Source organism: Nicotiana tabacum, chromosome 8, assembly GCF_000715075.1.
Source record: "Nicotiana tabacum cultivar K326 chromosome 8, ASM71507v2, whole genome shotgun sequence".
In the NCBI taxonomy this organism is placed as follows: Eukaryota; Viridiplantae; Streptophyta; class Magnoliopsida; order Solanales; family Solanaceae; genus Nicotiana; species Nicotiana tabacum.
In genome coordinates this window covers 2,829,565-2,847,528 of record NC_134087.1, presented here as the reverse complement: position 1 = coordinate 2,847,528, position 17,964 = coordinate 2,829,565, and the positions used below count along the sequence as shown (strand labels likewise).

General features: G+C 36.5%; 1 protein-coding gene across 1 annotated transcript; it reads right to left on the bottom strand.

Moving 5' to 3' along the window:
- Window positions 1-15,590: 15,590 nt before the first annotated feature.
- On the bottom strand, window positions 15,591-16,909 carry LOC107779238 (uncharacterized). Its single transcript, XM_016599615.1, has 3 exons — window positions 16,725-16,909; window positions 16,558-16,651; window positions 15,591-16,031 (listed from the first exon to the last, which is right to left on the bottom strand). Exons 1-3 carry the CDS (start codon window positions 16,907-16,909, stop codon window positions 15,591-15,593), a joined length of 720 nt encoding a protein of 239 aa, XP_016455101.1.
- Between the last annotated feature and the right edge of the window lie 1,055 nt (window positions 16,910-17,964).

Below are 17,964 nucleotides of genomic sequence, written 5' to 3'. Positions count from 1 at the left end.
TGTGTGAGCAAGTATTTTGAACTTATATGTTCGGTATTGCCTCTATTAGTGGGAATCATGGCTGGATAGCTATGTGAGGAGTATGATAGTACTGCGATATGTATCTATATGACTTGAAAGTGATGAGGAAGGTCTACTGGATGATATATGAACTATTGAATGTATGATTTCCATTTTGATAAGATGTGTAGTCCCAAGTAATGCGTGTGTGAAGGATCTTTTTATGTCTCCTATTTGAAGAGAAGTAAATTTCATGTTACGGTATGAGTTTAGACTCAAGAAGATTAAGTGATGGTGTAATGTGTATGGCAGTGGAAAGTATACAAAAATATTAACTAAAGGTAAAGCTAGTGGGTAATGGGCTTATGAGGGGAAGCTATTTGTCATACTAGTTAGATAAGTCTGGGAGCTGAGATCGCTTCTGTAAATGTATTATGACGAAATTGTTAAGTCAAGGAGACCACCTTGAAGGTCTAAAACACTAAAGAAAGAATATGTTCTTACTCGGTTGAATAGCCCAATAATGGAGGATTGAAAGGTATTTTCTATGTGTTATGATTCAAATAGGTGCAACACATGTCCATGTATCAATTTTGATAGTATAATACAGGTAATATTGATATTAATGTAATTGATATACGTTGTGATGCTTTGTTAAATTGTGGATGTGTTGTTAGGATGGTTTTGGTGATTCTCTGGCAGGTGGATAGGCCCAATTACAAAGGAGACTCTGCCGAAATTTTTGAAAAATTTGGGACTTAGTAAAAATTTGGTCGCCTAAAAAGTAGGCTTAACTATTATGTGAGTGAATGCAAGAAAATGCGGAAGAGTTAAAATTTCAGATGGATTGTGTTTCTACAAGCTTATGAAGGAGTGAGTTTAATCTCACTATGGTATTATGATAGCAATGGAGTATATACATTATGCGTATAGTGTGTTGTGATATATGGCTTTGAGCCAAGTTGGGGAGCTTGCTATTGGTTAGCAGATTGTGCGGTTATGTACTATGTTAGTTTTGATTGATGTATGCGGGTGAATCAGTTCTGGTTGTGGAAATTGGGTCGAGAATGGCACGAGTGAAGGAAATTTTTTGACAAGATGTCATGAGCTCGGATGAGCAGGAGATAAGTTTCGATATTTACGGTAAGTTGGCATTGTCTTCAGCGTCACCTAAGATCGGTGTCTTGTAAAAAGGGTTTTACGTCCTGGTTAATGATTCTCTATTGCTCTACAACGTTAGTGCGATCGGTGTTTTGGAGGTACGCTCCAGATATTTTGTGGTATGGTGTGGGAGTGTGACCCACTGGAAGATTTTATAAGTATGCCATGTGATCACTTGATTGAATAAAGATGTAAAGCAAGTAGGAAATTTGTGATGGTTGTTCTTATGTGTTATCAAATGGGAGTTAGTATGGACCTTTGAAAGGTTATCAGGCTAGTTCAGTGTGATCAGAATCGACTTGAAGTCGATGGATAGATTTAATGTGAATAATGGCTCTATATCAGGCCTGATGTGTGCATTTTAGTAACGCGGTCCTCATTGAGGAGTAGTTAGGTAGATGTTTCATTGTCAGATATTTGGCGTAGTGATGCATTGCACCGTGTGAGTTGTGAGACGACTTGAGAAATTGCTATGTGTTGAGAATCTATGTAGGAATGACGTTATATGAGCATCTTGGCTCTTGAAATTTAGATTGTACATCGCACCTCAGTTGTGCTTGAGTTTTGTAGCTTATAACACTATATGTCCCTCAGAGATATTATTATGCACTTAGCATGCTTATAATCGATACTCGGTATTTTGTTGTAATGAGCAAATTTGGCTTGATGTGCATCTCCTTATGTGAGATCTATGTATGGATCGGGTGGCACGCCGCCATGGGTATGTTATCTAGATCGGGTTGCACGCCGTAACAGTGTGATACTGAGTATAGTTTTCTATATGCTATTTTGTATGCCTTGCTTCCTATTTTCTAAGGAAAGTCCGTATTAGTGCGTGGGATTGGTAATTCCTTCCAGAGTTCGTTTTCCTTTTGTGACACGTTCGAATTAGTATCCTATTGGCATATTGGGGCATCATATGCAACTTTTGATTATATCTGAGGTGGCTTATTGCCTGGGCAGTTCGTAATGGGTGAGACAAGATCATTGAATTCGAGATCAGTGCAATCTGAGTATATAAAGTAAATTAAGGGGCTAAGACTATTGTTTGGTTCAGAATGAGGTGATAATTTTTGCCAGAAGTATAGACCCAATGAATTATTGATTCGACAGTGTTGTGAATTTATACAGATCTTGTCCGTCATGTCAATATTGTAAGAGTTAGAACAATACCTATGTATATCATGTAGAACATGGGATGTGTAATGATTTTCTTCTAGGTGATTAGAGAAAAGATCTTCAGATAATTAGGGCGAATGATCTTCAAATGATTGGGGAAATAATATTGCTAATTGAAAGTGATTTGACCAGAGTATATGTCTCATAAAGGTAATGTTATTAAATTAATGATATTTCGGTAGTATTGCAGCATGTTCTTGTTGGGTCCGCTGATGGTACTGATGAGCTTGAGGTGCGGCTCTTTCGTTTGAGCCATTTTTCATGACTTGAGTATGTTCAGGCCATTTCTTATTGGTGCGCATATTATAAAAGTTGTGGCTTAGGCCTGTATTGAGGTGTCATATCACCAGAGTGGTGTGTTTGATTCGAGGTGATCAATGGGGTCATTGATGAATACGAATAGATTTGATTTCAGCATGTTTGATGGGTAAATATCGAGGTTCGGTTAAAAAAAACAATATTACGATAATTGCTAGAGGAGAAATGGCCTCATGAATGGTTGATCTGAGAAATGGTTATGATTTATTGCATGTTTCAATTATCATTGGCAGTATATGAGAGTGTTGGAATGAGACATTGGCTAATAAGAGATTTCTATCGGGATTTAGTTGTTGTGGGCAGCTGCTGTGAATGGAAGTTATCGCTGCATTTGTTTGAGTTATTGATATATCATATAATTGCACCTAAGGTTGCAGGCATGGTCTATTACAGCTGGTTCAGACTTATCCTAAATATAGGTTTGAGGTTCTGATCTTGTGTATGATTTCGAAAAGGTGAAATGTGGCTCTATGATTTATGGGCTAGACTAGATTATGTGATCTTAGTTACAACGCGTTATCGGACCCATGTGAGATAGGGTGACGTGGGATCATCCCTGGGTTTATGCTTGATAAGGTCATTCAGCTTTTGGTTGGCTTCTAGGACAACTCTAGGTACGCTCGAGGACGAGCATTTGTTTAAGTTGGGGAGAATGTAATGACCCGACCCGTCGTCTCGTGAGTTACTGCCCCGTTCTTCCTATTTTCTGCTTCCTCATGTTTCATTATTGGTATTGGATGCATTAGAATTTATTTGGAGCAATTTTGATAAGAAATGAGACATTTATTCTCTTTTAAGAAGACTTAAGTTGGAAAACTCAACCGGGCATTGACTTATGAGTTAGAGGGTTCAGATGTAAATTTTGATGGCTCCGTTAGCTCCGGGAGATGAATTGTGACTTAGGAGCGTGATCGGAAGTGGTTTTGGAGGTCCGGTGTAGAATTATGCTTGAATTGACAAAGTTAGTATTTTGGTGATTTCCGGTTGATAGGTGATATTTTGATTCGGGAGTCGGAATGGAATTCCGAGAGTTGCTGTAGCTTCGTTATGTGATTTGGGATGAGTGTGCAAAATTTCATTTCATTCGGAGGTGGTTTGGTTGAGTTTTTGATCCAATGCTTGTTTCGAAAGTTTTTGGAAAAACCTTAGGCTTGAATTCGATGTAAATTGATGGTTTTGATGTTGTTTTAGGTGTTTTGTTGATTGGAACAAGTTTGAATAATGTATGGGATATGTTGGCGTGTTTGATTGAGGTCCTGGGGGCTTCGGAGTGATTTTGGATGGCTAATGGAAACTTTTGAAGTTGGAAAAATTTCATAATAGACGAAAGTTGTAAATGAGTGCACGTAAGACCTCACTTTGGACGATCACATATCCCGTTATATAAAAAGTTGTGTGACCCAAAACCTATCAAATTAAAGCCCTTTGAGTCTAGTTTCTAATGCAACAAACCGTTCGTCATTTAGAGGTGCATACAGAAAGTTATGACCATTTTACTAGGCATGTGTCACTAGCGCGCCCAGATGCGCGCCCAAGACAGAACACTGGGCAAACTAGCGCGCCCAGATGCGCGGCCGCGCTAGTAGCAGACCCCTAAATACCCCAAGACCGGGAATAGAGAGTTCCCAAGCCATGTTTGGAGCAAGGGCTTGCTCTCTCAAGGGGATTTCGTCCCACTCTTCATTTCTATGATCCAAGGTAAGATTTTTGGAGTACTTTGAGTTGATTACTACTCCTAAACACTTATATTAACATGGATTGATCTTGAAAATCCTTAGATTTTCAAGAAATTCCTTCAAGAACTCAAAGAAGGGTTTTGCAAGATTTCTTCCAAAAGGTAAATCCTACACCTTAGACTCACATATATGGATATATTATGGGAATATGAGTATGAATCAAGTATTACAACTTATTGTATGGTGGTTGGAAGCCATAAATTCCCAATTTAAATACATGAACATGGTAGGGATTTAAAGGTGTTTATTGGATGTAATTTTTGTTGGTTTGGGGTGAATGGTTGATCACACATGTGATGTTAGGAGTATAAATTGTTAAAGAATAATAGTGGGATAAATTGTTGGTTGATGGTGATAGTTGGAGGAACCAATGCTATAGTTAAGAGGTGTAAATATTTATGCTTACAAGATGTTTGATAATATGCCTAAATGGCATAATTTATGGGATCTAGTACTTAATATTGGCCCTATTGAGTGTGGTATTGTAGATTGAAGTTACATAACTGTATGGGATCATTATAGTATCATTAAGGGGCGAATTTCAGATATGTAGGGTTAAAACCCCGTCTTTTAGAAATTGAACTTCATCGATGTTTGTGTATTTTTGGCAGATTTGTCACACGAGGAGGCCAATTTGAGAGGCAAGGGCTTAACGAGCTAGAGGTGAGTAATACTTGTAAATGATATCCTGAGGGTTTGAAACCCCGAATTTGCACATCATAGTGCTGTATTGAGGTGACTTGCACGCCGGATATGAGTGTGGGGTAGAGCACCATTGGGGATTGTGACTTGGTCCATCCCGGTTGTTGATTTTACTGCGTATTTAACTGAAATTACTTGTTATCATCATAATTTCGGTTGATTGCCATGTTTGGGTCCTTGTGCCGACTTGTAGAATCCTTCGGGGATTGATATTACTGTTTTAGCATAATTTGCATATCATACGGTCTCAGACCAAGGTTTTGAATACTGTTTTGCGAACTCAGCCATATCTCTAAGTTTTGAAAACTCAAAAGATATTTTTAGTGTTGTTTCGGGCTGAGGACAACTGTTTTATAAATGCCCAAGGGGCTTATATTATTTTTATGGACCGAGCAGAAATTTGAAACAGTGATAACAATGACACTGTGTGATGTAACTTGAACAGTGGTAACAATGACACTGTATGATGTAACTTGAAACAGTGATAACAATGACACTTTGTGATGTAACTTGAACAGTGGTAACAATGACACTGTATGATGTGACTTGAAACAGTGGTAACAATGGCACTTTATGATGTGACTTGAAACAGTGGTAACAATGGCACTGTATGATATAAATTGGTCAGGTAACAATGGCTGACCGGTCAGGTAACAATGACTGACCAAGATATTGCGCTTGGGCTGTAGGAGCCCCTCCGGAGTCTGTACACACCCCCAGTGAGCGCCGTCGACGATAAATAAATATGGATGGCTCGGGCTGCACGCCGCAGTGGGTACTGGAATGTACCATCATATGCATTGCATTGCATTCATGCATTTGTTCATTATTTGTTGTTGTTATATTTCTGGAGATATTTATATGCTTTTGCTGGTGCTATCTGATCCTTGAGTGTTGGGGCCCGAGTGGCTGACCAGGAACGAAGATATTGCCTGAGGGGCAGGTTTCTGTGCATAGTGACACTGATGGCTGGAATTATTTTGCAACTGTTAAAAAGATTATTTTCAAAAGAGGTTTAAAACTGAGTCAGATATTTTATAAAGGATTTTCATGGAATTACTGTTTTCAAAAAGGGTTGTACCGTCTTAGATAGCATGATGAAGTGTTCTTACGTGATTTCTTATCGCTCAGTTATTATTTACTCTTATTACCACTGAGTTGGAAGTACTCACTTTACTCCCTGCACCTCGCGTGCAGTTGCAGGTACTGTTCACCCGGTAGCGAGGTTATTAGCGGACTGAAGGTATACTATTGTAGCTGAGCAAGGTGACCGTCAGCGTTCACGGCACCGTATTTCTTCATTGATTCTAAATTCCATTCTGTATATTGCTGGTCTTGTATTAGTATTTATATCTTTAGATGCTCGTGGCTTGTGACACCCCAATTTCGGGCTGAGTCGGGATGGTTTCCATTATTCTATCATGTTTACTTCGCACTTGTGATTATATTATTTGCGAATTAGACTTATTCCTGCTAAGTAATTATAAAGAGATGTATTGTTTTGTTGTTGGCTGGCCTTGTCCCCACGAGAGGCGCCATCACGACCGGGTTGAGAAATTGGGTCGTGACATTTCTGCTTTAGTATTTTCGCACCTTCGGATTGCGGACCGCAGGTGCGACGCCGCATATGCTAGAAAATGGCTGCAGAAGCGGAAGCTGGGAAGTAGGCAGGAAACTGCAGAAGCGGTTAGGAGGACCGCACTTGCGATGTCGCAATGCGGATATGGGACCGCATATGCGGTAAATGAGAAGTTAAGTGAAAAACTGCAGAAGCGGTTGTTTGACTGCAAATACGGTACCGCAGAAGCGATAAATTGGCCGCAGATGCAAAAAATGCCTGGGCCAGAAGGTATAAATTGTGTCCTTCACGATTTTTGAGCTATTTCACCATTTTGAGTCGGCTTTAGAGCTCTTTGGACGATTTTGAAGAGGGATTTCAAAGGAACTTCATTGAGGTAAGGATTTTGGACTTAAAACTCATTCCTATGGTATTATTTCACGGATTAGGCTAGTAATTAATGGAATTTAAGGATCAAAGTGTGGGGAAAACTAGGGCTTGAAAACTTAGACCTTTGATTGAGGATTTGAAGGACCATTTGTGGTCGGATTTTGGTACTTTTGATATGTATGAACTCGTGGGGAGATAAGGAATCTATTGATGTAAAAATCATCGAATTTCTAGATGTGGGTCCGGAGGTCGGATTTTGGTAATTTCGGGGTTTGTGTCGTATATTGATTATTTTCGCTTGGGCTTCGTTCCCGTAGCATATTTTGACACCGTGATTCTGATTTTGGATAGATTCGACGTGAGTGGAGGCCGATTCGAGGGGCAAAGGCATCGCGGGCTAGAGATTTGTCCGGGTTGAGGTGAGTAATGATTGTAATTAATATTCTGAGGGTATGGAACCCCGAATTTGCATATCGTTGTGCTATATTGAGGTGACGCACACGCTTGATGACGAACGTGGGGTCGTGCACCGTTAGGGATTATGACTTAGTCCGTCCCGAATGACTATTTTACCGCGTATTTGACTAAAATCTATTTTCTATCACCATCATTTGGGCTGAATGCCATATTTGGGTTTCGTGCCAACTATTTGAACCCTTGGGGGACTTTTATTGATATTTCCTCATTGTTTTAACTATATACTTGAACTCAGTCATGTTATATTTCACTATTTTCGTACTCAGCCACGTCTACTCTGTTTTAACACTTAAATGATCTTTTAAATGATATGTTGGGCTAAGAATCGTGTTTTACTATTGCTTGAGTGGCTTATGAGGATTTTGACTGAGTAAGGTCGAGGGCCTATGTTGTGAGGAAACATTTGATATTGATTATGAGGCCGAGGGACTGAGATATATACGCCACAAGGTGGCTTGTTGATATGAGGCTGAGAGCTTAGTGATGGCGCCACGAGATGGATTGATATTGTGCTTGGGCCGTAAGGGGCCCCTTCAGGAGTATGCACACCCCCAGTGAGCGCGGGTACCCATTGTGATGTAAGAGATAGCCCGAGGGGCTGGTATTGTTGACATTGTGCCCGAGGGGCAAAAACCTTTATGTACTTATCTGTCTTATTTGTCTGTCATTTATCTGTTTAATTGTTGAAAAGGTATTTCCTGAAGTTCAACTGAACTAAATGACTTTACATATCTTCACTGATTTACTGTTTTTACTGGCTTTTACTGCTTCATTATAGCTTGTAATGTGCCTTACGTGATTTTCTGCTTTCAGTCTTTATTTATGATTATTACTCACTGAGTTGGAGTACTCACTTTACTCCCTGCACCCCGTGTGCAGATTCATGCATTGCGGATCCTGCCAGTGCGAGTTGAGAGCTCCCGACATATTTCGGAGTCCACAAGGTAGCTGCTTGGCGTCCGCAGTCCCGTGTTTCTCCCCCTTATCATATCTATCTATTTATCAGATAGTTTGTAATAGTTTATAGACTTCGCAGACTTGTATTAGAACTTGTAGATGCTCATGACTAGTGACACCCCGGTATCGGGCTATGTTGGGTTATTCTTCCGCATATTTGTACGGTTGACTGCTTAAACCTTGGGTTATTTTATCACGCTTTAGACTTGAATCTTATTATTTAGTTACTTAAAAATTGAATTGGGAAGTGTCGGCTGGCCTTGTCTTCACGAGAGGCGCCATCATGACCAGGTTAGGGTCGTGACACCTTCTATCGTTTGACGATAAATTATGGGATGAAAATGTAAGTTTTAACCCTACCAACTCCACTATAATTCATTTCTTTAGGATTGGTTTTCTAATTGTTTAATTCATAAATTGAGCTCTTACACAAATTTGTACTCAGATGTATCTTTTACATCTGATGTATTTAACTGTATTCAGATGTATTTTTAACAGTACTTATTAGTTGTAAATAACATATGTATTTAACTGAATCTGTATGATGTATTTAATGGCCTCATTTGTCTTGAATAAAAAATGTATTTAACTGTATTCAGATGTATTTTAACAGTACTTAGTAGCTTTAATAACAGATGTATTTAACTGTATTCAGTACCTTTAATAATAGATGTGTTTAACTGTATTCAATAGCTTTAATAACAGATATATTTAACTGTATTCAGATGTATTTTAACAGTACTTAGTAGTTGTAAATAACAGATGTATTTAACTGAATATGTATGATGTATTTAATGGCCTCATTTGTCTTGAATAACAAATGTATTTAACTATATTCAGATGTATTTTAACAATACTCATTAGCTTTAATAGCAGATTTATTTAACAGTATCTGTATGATGTATTTAACTAAGTATTCACTTATTATATTCATTTTCTTCTCCTTAATTTCATTCATTGTACTAACACTATGTTATTAAATTTGTATATAACATATTGACGTCATATTCTACTATCTGAGAAAGAAGGGAAAGTACAACCAAACAACCAACTTCAAGTATACAACTATTGATTGTATATTCAAGACAAGAATCGCAGAAATCTTCGACAGGTATGCTGATACAGATAGTAATGCAAATGTAGCCAAAGAAGAGGATGTGGTATGTGAGTACTTAAGGGCTACAAATTGCTAGCTAATGTACCTTGGCATACTATTTGTAAGCACGTGATTTTTGCCATATGAAAGAATTACTCCCAAAAAATTCAAAATAAAACGATTTTCCTTTGTGTGCACTTTTTGAATTTTCGTGGCATTTTTGGATAATTATTGGTATTTTTGTCTGTGCATGTTTAGTTGTTAAATTGATAAAAATATAAAAAATATGTCACATTTGCATTTAGGATTTAATTCTACAATTAGGAGTAATTAAGTTTGTTTTACCAGAATAAAAATTACAAAAAATATGCATCGTTTGCATTTTTAGCATTCAATGTCAAATTGTGCAATTTTGTTTTAATGGGTGTTTAATTATGTATGATAAATGTTGCTAGGAATTAGTTAGTATTTTTGATAATTTAATTTAGTTTATAACTTAATTTAGAACTTTAGTTTTATTAATTAGAATGTAGAAGAAAATAGAGCAAAAAATATAAAGAAAATCGAAATTGGGCCTCTTCTCCAAATTTCAAACCACAGGCCCAAAAAAATACCCAACCTTCCCCATGACCCGGTCCATTTCAACACGGGTCGACCCGGTCCGCCCCATAACTAAACTATCCGCCCAACCCCTTTTCTTCATTTTCTCATTTTTCATTTCCCTAACCTAAAAAACCCTAACTATCCGCCCCCCTCCTCATCTTCTTCTTCTCTAAAAAAAAACACCCCAAGCTCCCCTCCCATGGCTTCCCTTGTTGCTTCTGCCCTCCTCACCCATCATCCACCAGCAGTCCACCACCGTCCTCCAACACCCACGAAGCCCAAGCCATGAACGACCTCCCTTTCAGCTTCATCTTCTCCATCACCCTCGAGACCCTAGCACCTTACCCTTCTGCTTCGTCTTCAACAGACCAGCTGACTCCATAGCCATCCCTGCTCCCTCATCTTCCTCATGACAGCCCAGCAGCAACCAACCATACCCACGTCGCCATAACCAACCAAACGACCACTCAGTTCATGTCCAAACGAACCCCATGGCTGTTGTTTTTGCTGCTTCTTCTACGTCCGTGTTGCTGCTGCCTGTTGTTTCCTCTTCGTCGATCTTCGTCGCTCGTCGATGTTGCTGCTTCACTGTCGCTGCTGGTTTTTCCAGATCTCCGTCGCTGCTACCCATGACTGCTCTCCTTCATGCTCAGCAGTAGCAACTGCTACTGCCTTCACCGCTGCTTCTTCTTCTTCACCTCACGTCGAGCTCAGGAGGAGTCGTCATGGCTGCCGCTGCTCAACCAAAAAAAAAAAAAAGAAAAACCTGCTGCCCGTCGATCTTCAGTTGGAGTCCATTGTTATTCGTCGCTTGTCGTTCTAAGTTCGTCGAGGTTAAAAGAGAAGGTGGGTTGTCGTTGAAGTTGAGATCCGTTAGGTCATTGGCAGTCTTCGTTCGAGTTCATCGTCGTTCCGATCCAGTTAGTTGGTTTAAGTTTCATTTATTGTCCGTAATTTGTTTGATATTTTTGGATCTGAAATTAGATATGTTCGATATTAAGTTCATGTTTATCGTTTTGTTATTTTCTCCAGTTTGTTTCATTTTTCTTGTTTATTTTTATGTAGAAATTGTTAGTTTAATTATAATGTTGTTAGATTTAACTTGAAGCTCAATTAATTATTTTTCAGTTTGTTTTATTAATTTAAAAGGATTTAATTTTAATATAGAAGAGTGTTAGTTTAAATCGTTTGAATCCGTCATGTTTGTTGTTTAATTGAGACATGATAATTCATGTTCATTTTTGTTTGAAGTTCATGTTAATCCAATGATTTAATGTGAGTTAATGTTTTGGTTTTTAATTTTTTGATTTAGTTTGAATCATGTATCTTTGTGGTAAAATTGTTGGATTTAATTTGAAGATCAATTGATTATTTGAGTTTAGTGATTTGAATCTGTTTATTTATTTTGTTTAAGTTTAATTTGAATTTGAGCTCATGCTTTGAATGTATTTGTTTGTTATTGTTGGTGAATCTGAAAAAAAATTAGGTTTGATGTTTAAAAAACATTGTTCAGTCAAAATAATTCAAGTTATTTCTTTGTTGTTCATCATTTAGTTTGAGTTTGTTCATAAAATCTGATTAGGAATTGGTTATAGCTGCTATATTTTGGTTAGAATTGATTAGCTGAACTTGTTATAGCTGACGGGGTAGATTGGTAAATTACAGTGTTTTCTGGGTCAAAATGGTAATTTCAGTAAGGTTAGAGGGGTATTTTTGGAATTAAAATTCTGAATAATTGTTTATTTTAGTGCTCTGCCCATTAAGATTAAATAATATTTTTAATAATATTAATAATGGGGGAAGGATAATGTACTTGTTTAATCAAAAGTGGGGAACAAGACATAGTGGGATTGCGGGGCTCAAGAAAAGTTGTTTAAATAAATTATAATTGTTTTTTTATGTAGTAGTCGATTTGGTAAGAGAAAGTGGTTGTTTTATTAATTGATTAAAGGATTGGGGATGTGAGATAAATAAGATAGACTTGATCAGATTTAAGGGGGGGGGGGGGGACAGAAAAAAGATATAGAAAAAAAAGAAGACAGCAAGAAAGAGAACAAAACTGGAAAAAAAATCTTCTACTTTCCTTCATTATTTGAAATCAGCATTAATTGTTATTGTTTCATCGAAGCTTGAAGCTTCTTTCTTGGGGTTACTACTCCACCGGTTTGTAAACTCTGATATTGGTATATTACTGTTGTTGGACTCTTGTTGCTGTGCTGTATTGTTACTACTGTTGCTGATTCTCATCTTCATCTTCTCTTGTTTCCAATACTAGGTACACGACTGTAATACTAGCTATTGCAAGCTAATAATTTCGAAGCATGAATACATATGAAGAATGGAATTTTGAAGTTTTAATTTCGCTTTTTCTTTGTTCCTTTTATTGATTGTATTTAGGCTCTTTCATGTATTACTGAATAATAATTGGAATAAGAGAAAATAACATAAGTTAGTCTTTAATGAATCGGTTTGGCAAAACGGGTTAATTCACTAGTTATGAAGGTTTTAAGATTATCAACAGTAGGTTAATCGTGAACAAGTAGCTAAATTTAGCTAAGGCATGAATTTAAACTAAATTTCGTAAACTAGGCATTAATGCATGATTTGAGTTCAAACAAGATTAGAAGAACGTTTAAGTTTAATAAACTTTCTAATAAGCTTTAGTAATTATGGTTAAATCTAGTTTCAAATGGTTGTGAATAATTAATCTCAATAGTTTTTTTATAACAATGCGAGTTTTAATCTAGCTATATTTGATTCTTTTGAATATTAGTTGTCGAATTTTTATTTTATTTATAATTTTGAATTTTTTAGTAAAATTCTTTTTCATCAATATTTGTATTAATCTAGCAATTAGCATGCCATGCTTTCTTAAATAAAAAAGCTCGTAATTAATTAGGATTTTCTTTCTTTATTTTAGATACTAACTTAATAGAAAAAATGTAGTCATTCTAAGATTATCTTTTTTTTTAAAAATAAAAAATAATGAGACGAGCCTCGCCAAATAAAAATGCAAATTGCGGGGCCCTCACAAAATGTATGTGTTAATTACTTAGAACTCGGGATAGGCCGCTTAGCGAACTCCACGGCCTTACCCAAAATAACAACACGCTAGTTTCTTTAGGACGCGTCTTAATTAATCTTACTTTCTTAAACTCGGGTGCACATTTATGTGACCCAAATCCAAATCTCAGCGGAGTCGAAATGTGTCTCTAATCACGGGTACATTGATTGTGACGTGGTTCGAGATGCGTGTCCATGACATTGCAAATTCCTTTTAAAAAATAAGAATGAGATGAGCCTCGCCGAATAAAAAATACAAATTTGCGGGGCCCTCAGTAAATATTTGCTTTAAAATTGCTTAGACTTCGGGATGGACCGTTTAGCAAAATTTCACGGCCCTACCCAAAGTAAATGATACGCTAGTTGCTTTAGGCGCGCCTTTAATAATTTAATCTTCTTAAACTCGGGTGCACATTTATGTGACCCAAATCCAAATCTCAACAGTCAAAATGTGTCGACGATCACGGGTACATTGATTGTGACGCGGTTCGAAATACATTTTCACAACGTTGCAATTCCCTGTAAAATAATAATAATAATAATAATGAAAGCGGTAAAGAGTTAAAATTTGCACATAAGCTCATAATTGTATAAAAAATTAGATAAACAAGCCGAATATGACAGTTGAGCGACCGTGCTAGAACCACGGAACTCGGAAATGCCTAACACCTTATCCCGTGTTAACAGAATTCCTTATCCGGATTTCTGGTTCGCGGACTGTAATACAGAGTCATTCTTTTCCTCGATTCGGGATTAAATTGGTGACTTGGGACACCCTAAAATCTCCCAAGTGGCGACTCTGAAATAAATAAATAAATCCCGTTTCGATTGTCCTTTAATTGGAAAAACTCCTGTATCCTCACGGGTGCGGTAAAAAGGAGGTGTGACACTATTGATAATGTCTTGATACCAGTCAACTTGAAGGACAAACTACACTGGATATTGGCTGTGGTCTCATTCAAGGAGAGATGTATCAAAGTGTATGACTCGTACAGATCGGCACATCATGATGCCTATGTAGCTTCTGAGATAGATAAGCTTGCTAAGCTTGTACCTCTATATGTATCATCAGTGGCTTTTACAGAGATAGTCAAGGCATAGATTGGTCTACTTACTCAGCATACATTGACAAGTCACATACTGATCCTTTTGAAGTTGTTTTCATATCAAATCTGCCTCAACAAAAAGCTGGGTGCATGTATGTATTCAATCATCATGCTTGTATCATTTTAAAACTCTAATTGTATGAATTATTTTTAATTGTTTCAATCAACATTTTTCAGGGATTGTGGGGTGCATGTTGCGGCATACACAGAGTTTCTGAGCACTCTTGGTGAGGTTCCACAAATAACATTTGATTCCAATCTACTCCGTCAAAGATATGGTGCTCTCCTCTGGGACTATGCTATGCGGAAGATAGACATTTATGCCATAAGCGAGAATGAAGCACCCACAAAGATTGCTAGGAAAATCACAGAGTCAGATTCAAAGTTGCAGATAGTGTTAGAGTAGCTTTAGGTGGATGTAGTTTTGGAAGGTTGTTTTAGGTGAATACTATTTTTTGAATAGTTTTTTGGTGAAGATGGTATTCAGTTAGAAAAAACCATGTTTTAATCACTTTATCAACAGTGTTCATATATGACCATTACAACTTTTCAATCTATGTTTCATTGTTTTGTTCATAAATATTCATGCTTAGTCTACAGTTTCTATTCATATGTATCTTACTGGATATATTCATATGTAATAACAGGGCGTATAAGTAGGTATCAAAATTCAGTCACTTTGCTTGTATATCAAAGTCAGAAACTGTATGTTACAGGTTTATATGTATGTACTCAACTTGATGTATTTATTTTACTTAAGCAGGTTATATTCATACATATACAAATCTATAAGTAATTGTATTCATTTGGTTTGATTTGTATAGTCAAGGCAGACACAATGTATAAGACAATTTATATTTTTGTATGTATTCAACATTGTATATTAGTATATAATCAGCTCCTCACGTGTGTATTGTATATCCAAATTAGAGACTGAATAATACAATTGCTATAATTATATATTCAGCAGATTGTATATGTATTTATTGAAATTGTTATATTATAACTAAGTATATAGTTGTATTCAGATGTATTGTGGTTGGTTATATATATACAACTCATCCACTGTCTATAATAGATTGTCTAAGTATCTATTGAAAGGTTGTGATCGAATGTATTCAATACAATACTACAACTAACTATATCCAGAATCTATTCACGAAAAGGTTCAAAATGTATTATTTCACAATGTCATCGGAAGTAATGACAAATCGTTGGAGCACTAATACATGTCAGAGTGTTAACTAAATCCTACGTGGAGCATTTCTACACGTTCGCTTATTATGTCCTCCCTGCCCATATATGCTACATGAATGTTGATTTTTCGGCTGCATCAATTCACTGAAAGGTTTATCGCGCTTCTTCTTTGGCCTTTCAAGAGGTCTTTTCCATTTGGGTGGTAATACAACTTCCTCTGCAACATGTACTTGTATATTCCATTCATTTCTATCCGGTAGCGGGTACACAGGAACATTGTATGTCATTAAAACAGAATTTGGTTTGTAATAGTTAGAGTAATAATCTTCTGGCATTAGAAACTTGCTCTTCAATACAGACCAAGCATGTGGGCATGGTAACTCATCAACTTGGAACCTCCCGCAAACGTATTTTCTCTTTAACAGGCAGACGGTGTAATTCCTCTCTTCATCAGTAACTGTATGTAAGTATTCAGTTGATGGTACCACCTACATTTAAACATAGACGTATAAGTTTTGCGCACATATAAACTATTTTTTTTATTTATATACCATAGAATAGACGTATTAAATATGCAACAGTATGAATTAAATCAAATATGTATTGAATACAAACATATTTATGTATGTATAATGCAGAATTATTAAGTTAAATAATGCATCATATATGCATAATGCATAATTATTTCAGTTAAACAAATGAATTTCTGTATGTATAATGCAGAATTATTCAGTTAAATACAACTGAAATGTTTGAATACAGAAGAATACATCATTTATGTAGACCGGCCGACTATAAACTATAATTACATCTTAGCTTATGAATACACTATTATACATCTAAAATCTGGTTAACTTTAGGCAGTTGAAAAGAAACAAAAACATTATAAGACTTTATATGATAATACAACTGAATACATCTATCTAAAAAAAGGTATAAATTATTTCAAAAAAAATTAAGCTAGCTAAATAAAGAGCTAAATATATGATACAATGATATTAAAATAAAACTTACAGTCATGCGTGTAGACATTGCCTCATTCAATGTCAGCATCTCCTGGTATTTGTTTCCAAGCATTGTGTAAGTTTGTGTAGCTTCTTTGCGGTTACTGCAATTTCAACGTCCAAACATCTTCCTAACTTCTTCGAGGAAGTTGTATATTGGCAATTTCTCTTGCTGACACTAGTGCGACATTGATTGACTCAGCAATATTTGACGTCATGGTCCATCCCCTATTAACAGGTGCATACAACCTAGCCCACTTTTCGTATCCAGCTAACTCCAAGTATTCTTTCACCCTAATATCTACCTTCTCCACCTTCTCCATCAGACTGTCAAATTCAGCTTGTGTGTATGCTTTTGCCATCGAAAAGTATATCTCGCTCAACTTTGCATGGCTCTTTTAGAATTTCTTATATATGTTGTTCCATAGATGCCATATACATGCAAAATGCGGTACATCTGGATACACTCTCGATACAGATTTAATGATACTCTCATTTCTATCTGAAACGATGCACATGTTTTCCCTGTCACCGTATGCTATCTTGAATTGCTCAAAGAATCACGTCCAAGCAGTATCGTTCTCTGAATCAATAACATCATATGCTAGTGGTAATATATGACCTGTAAAGACAATTGTATACATATTTTTAAAATATGTATTTCAATCTTTACAATATTAATAAAATTTATTATAATTCACATACTCACCTGCACCATCCAACATGCTGGCCGAGACGAATGTCCCGGTGTAGTAAGATTTTAGGTGACTTCCATCCACAACCACAGTGGGTCTACAATGATCAAACCCCTTTATAAAGGCATACAAAGATATGTACACATACATGAACTCATTTTTGGGCGATTTTACCATTCTAATGTGCGAACCCGGATATGTCTTATCCATTGTATATAAGTATCCTGGTAATTTGTTGTATTAATCAGCCGGTTCACCCCTCAAAAAATTCATTGCCTTTTTTTTTGCCCGCCACGCCAACATTTAGCTAACATCTACACTTAAATCTAATTTCACATCATCAATTATATCCTTTGGGGTGTATTTCCTCTTATGATTAGTAAGCTTGGGCCGAATCCTACCGCCTATAAGGCTGCTACTTGCCTGTCGCTGCTCATACATCTTGTCCTTCAATGGACATGTATGCTTATCAATGAACTCTCTCACTTTGAATAGTTCTGATTTGTTAATGCTCGAAGCCTTAAACCTCCATTCACAATCTTCTGATATACATAATAATGCATAGCTGCAAAGAATTTATCATTATACATATGATTAGCATAAATGCTTACAAAAAAATCACTCATATACACATGAATACAAATACGACTATAGTTATTTGTGCAAATAATACAACTGAATACACTTATAGTTATATGCATACATTTGTATACAACTAGTAA

Excerpts from the sequence above, each read along its gene's own strand:
- LOC107779238 (XM_016599615.1), bottom strand. The coding sequence starts at position 16,909 with ATGGCAAAAGCATACACACAAGCTGAATTTGACAGTCTGATGGAGAAG. Across the intron at positions 16,652-16,724 it reads TCAATCAATGTCGCACTAGT|TAACCGCAAAGAAGCTACAC; the intron begins GTCAGCAAGAGA and ends TTGAAATTGCAG. Across the intron at positions 16,032-16,557 it reads CAATGTCTACACGCATGACT|GTGGTACCATCAACTGAATA; the intron begins GTAAGTTTTATT and ends GTTTAAATGTAG.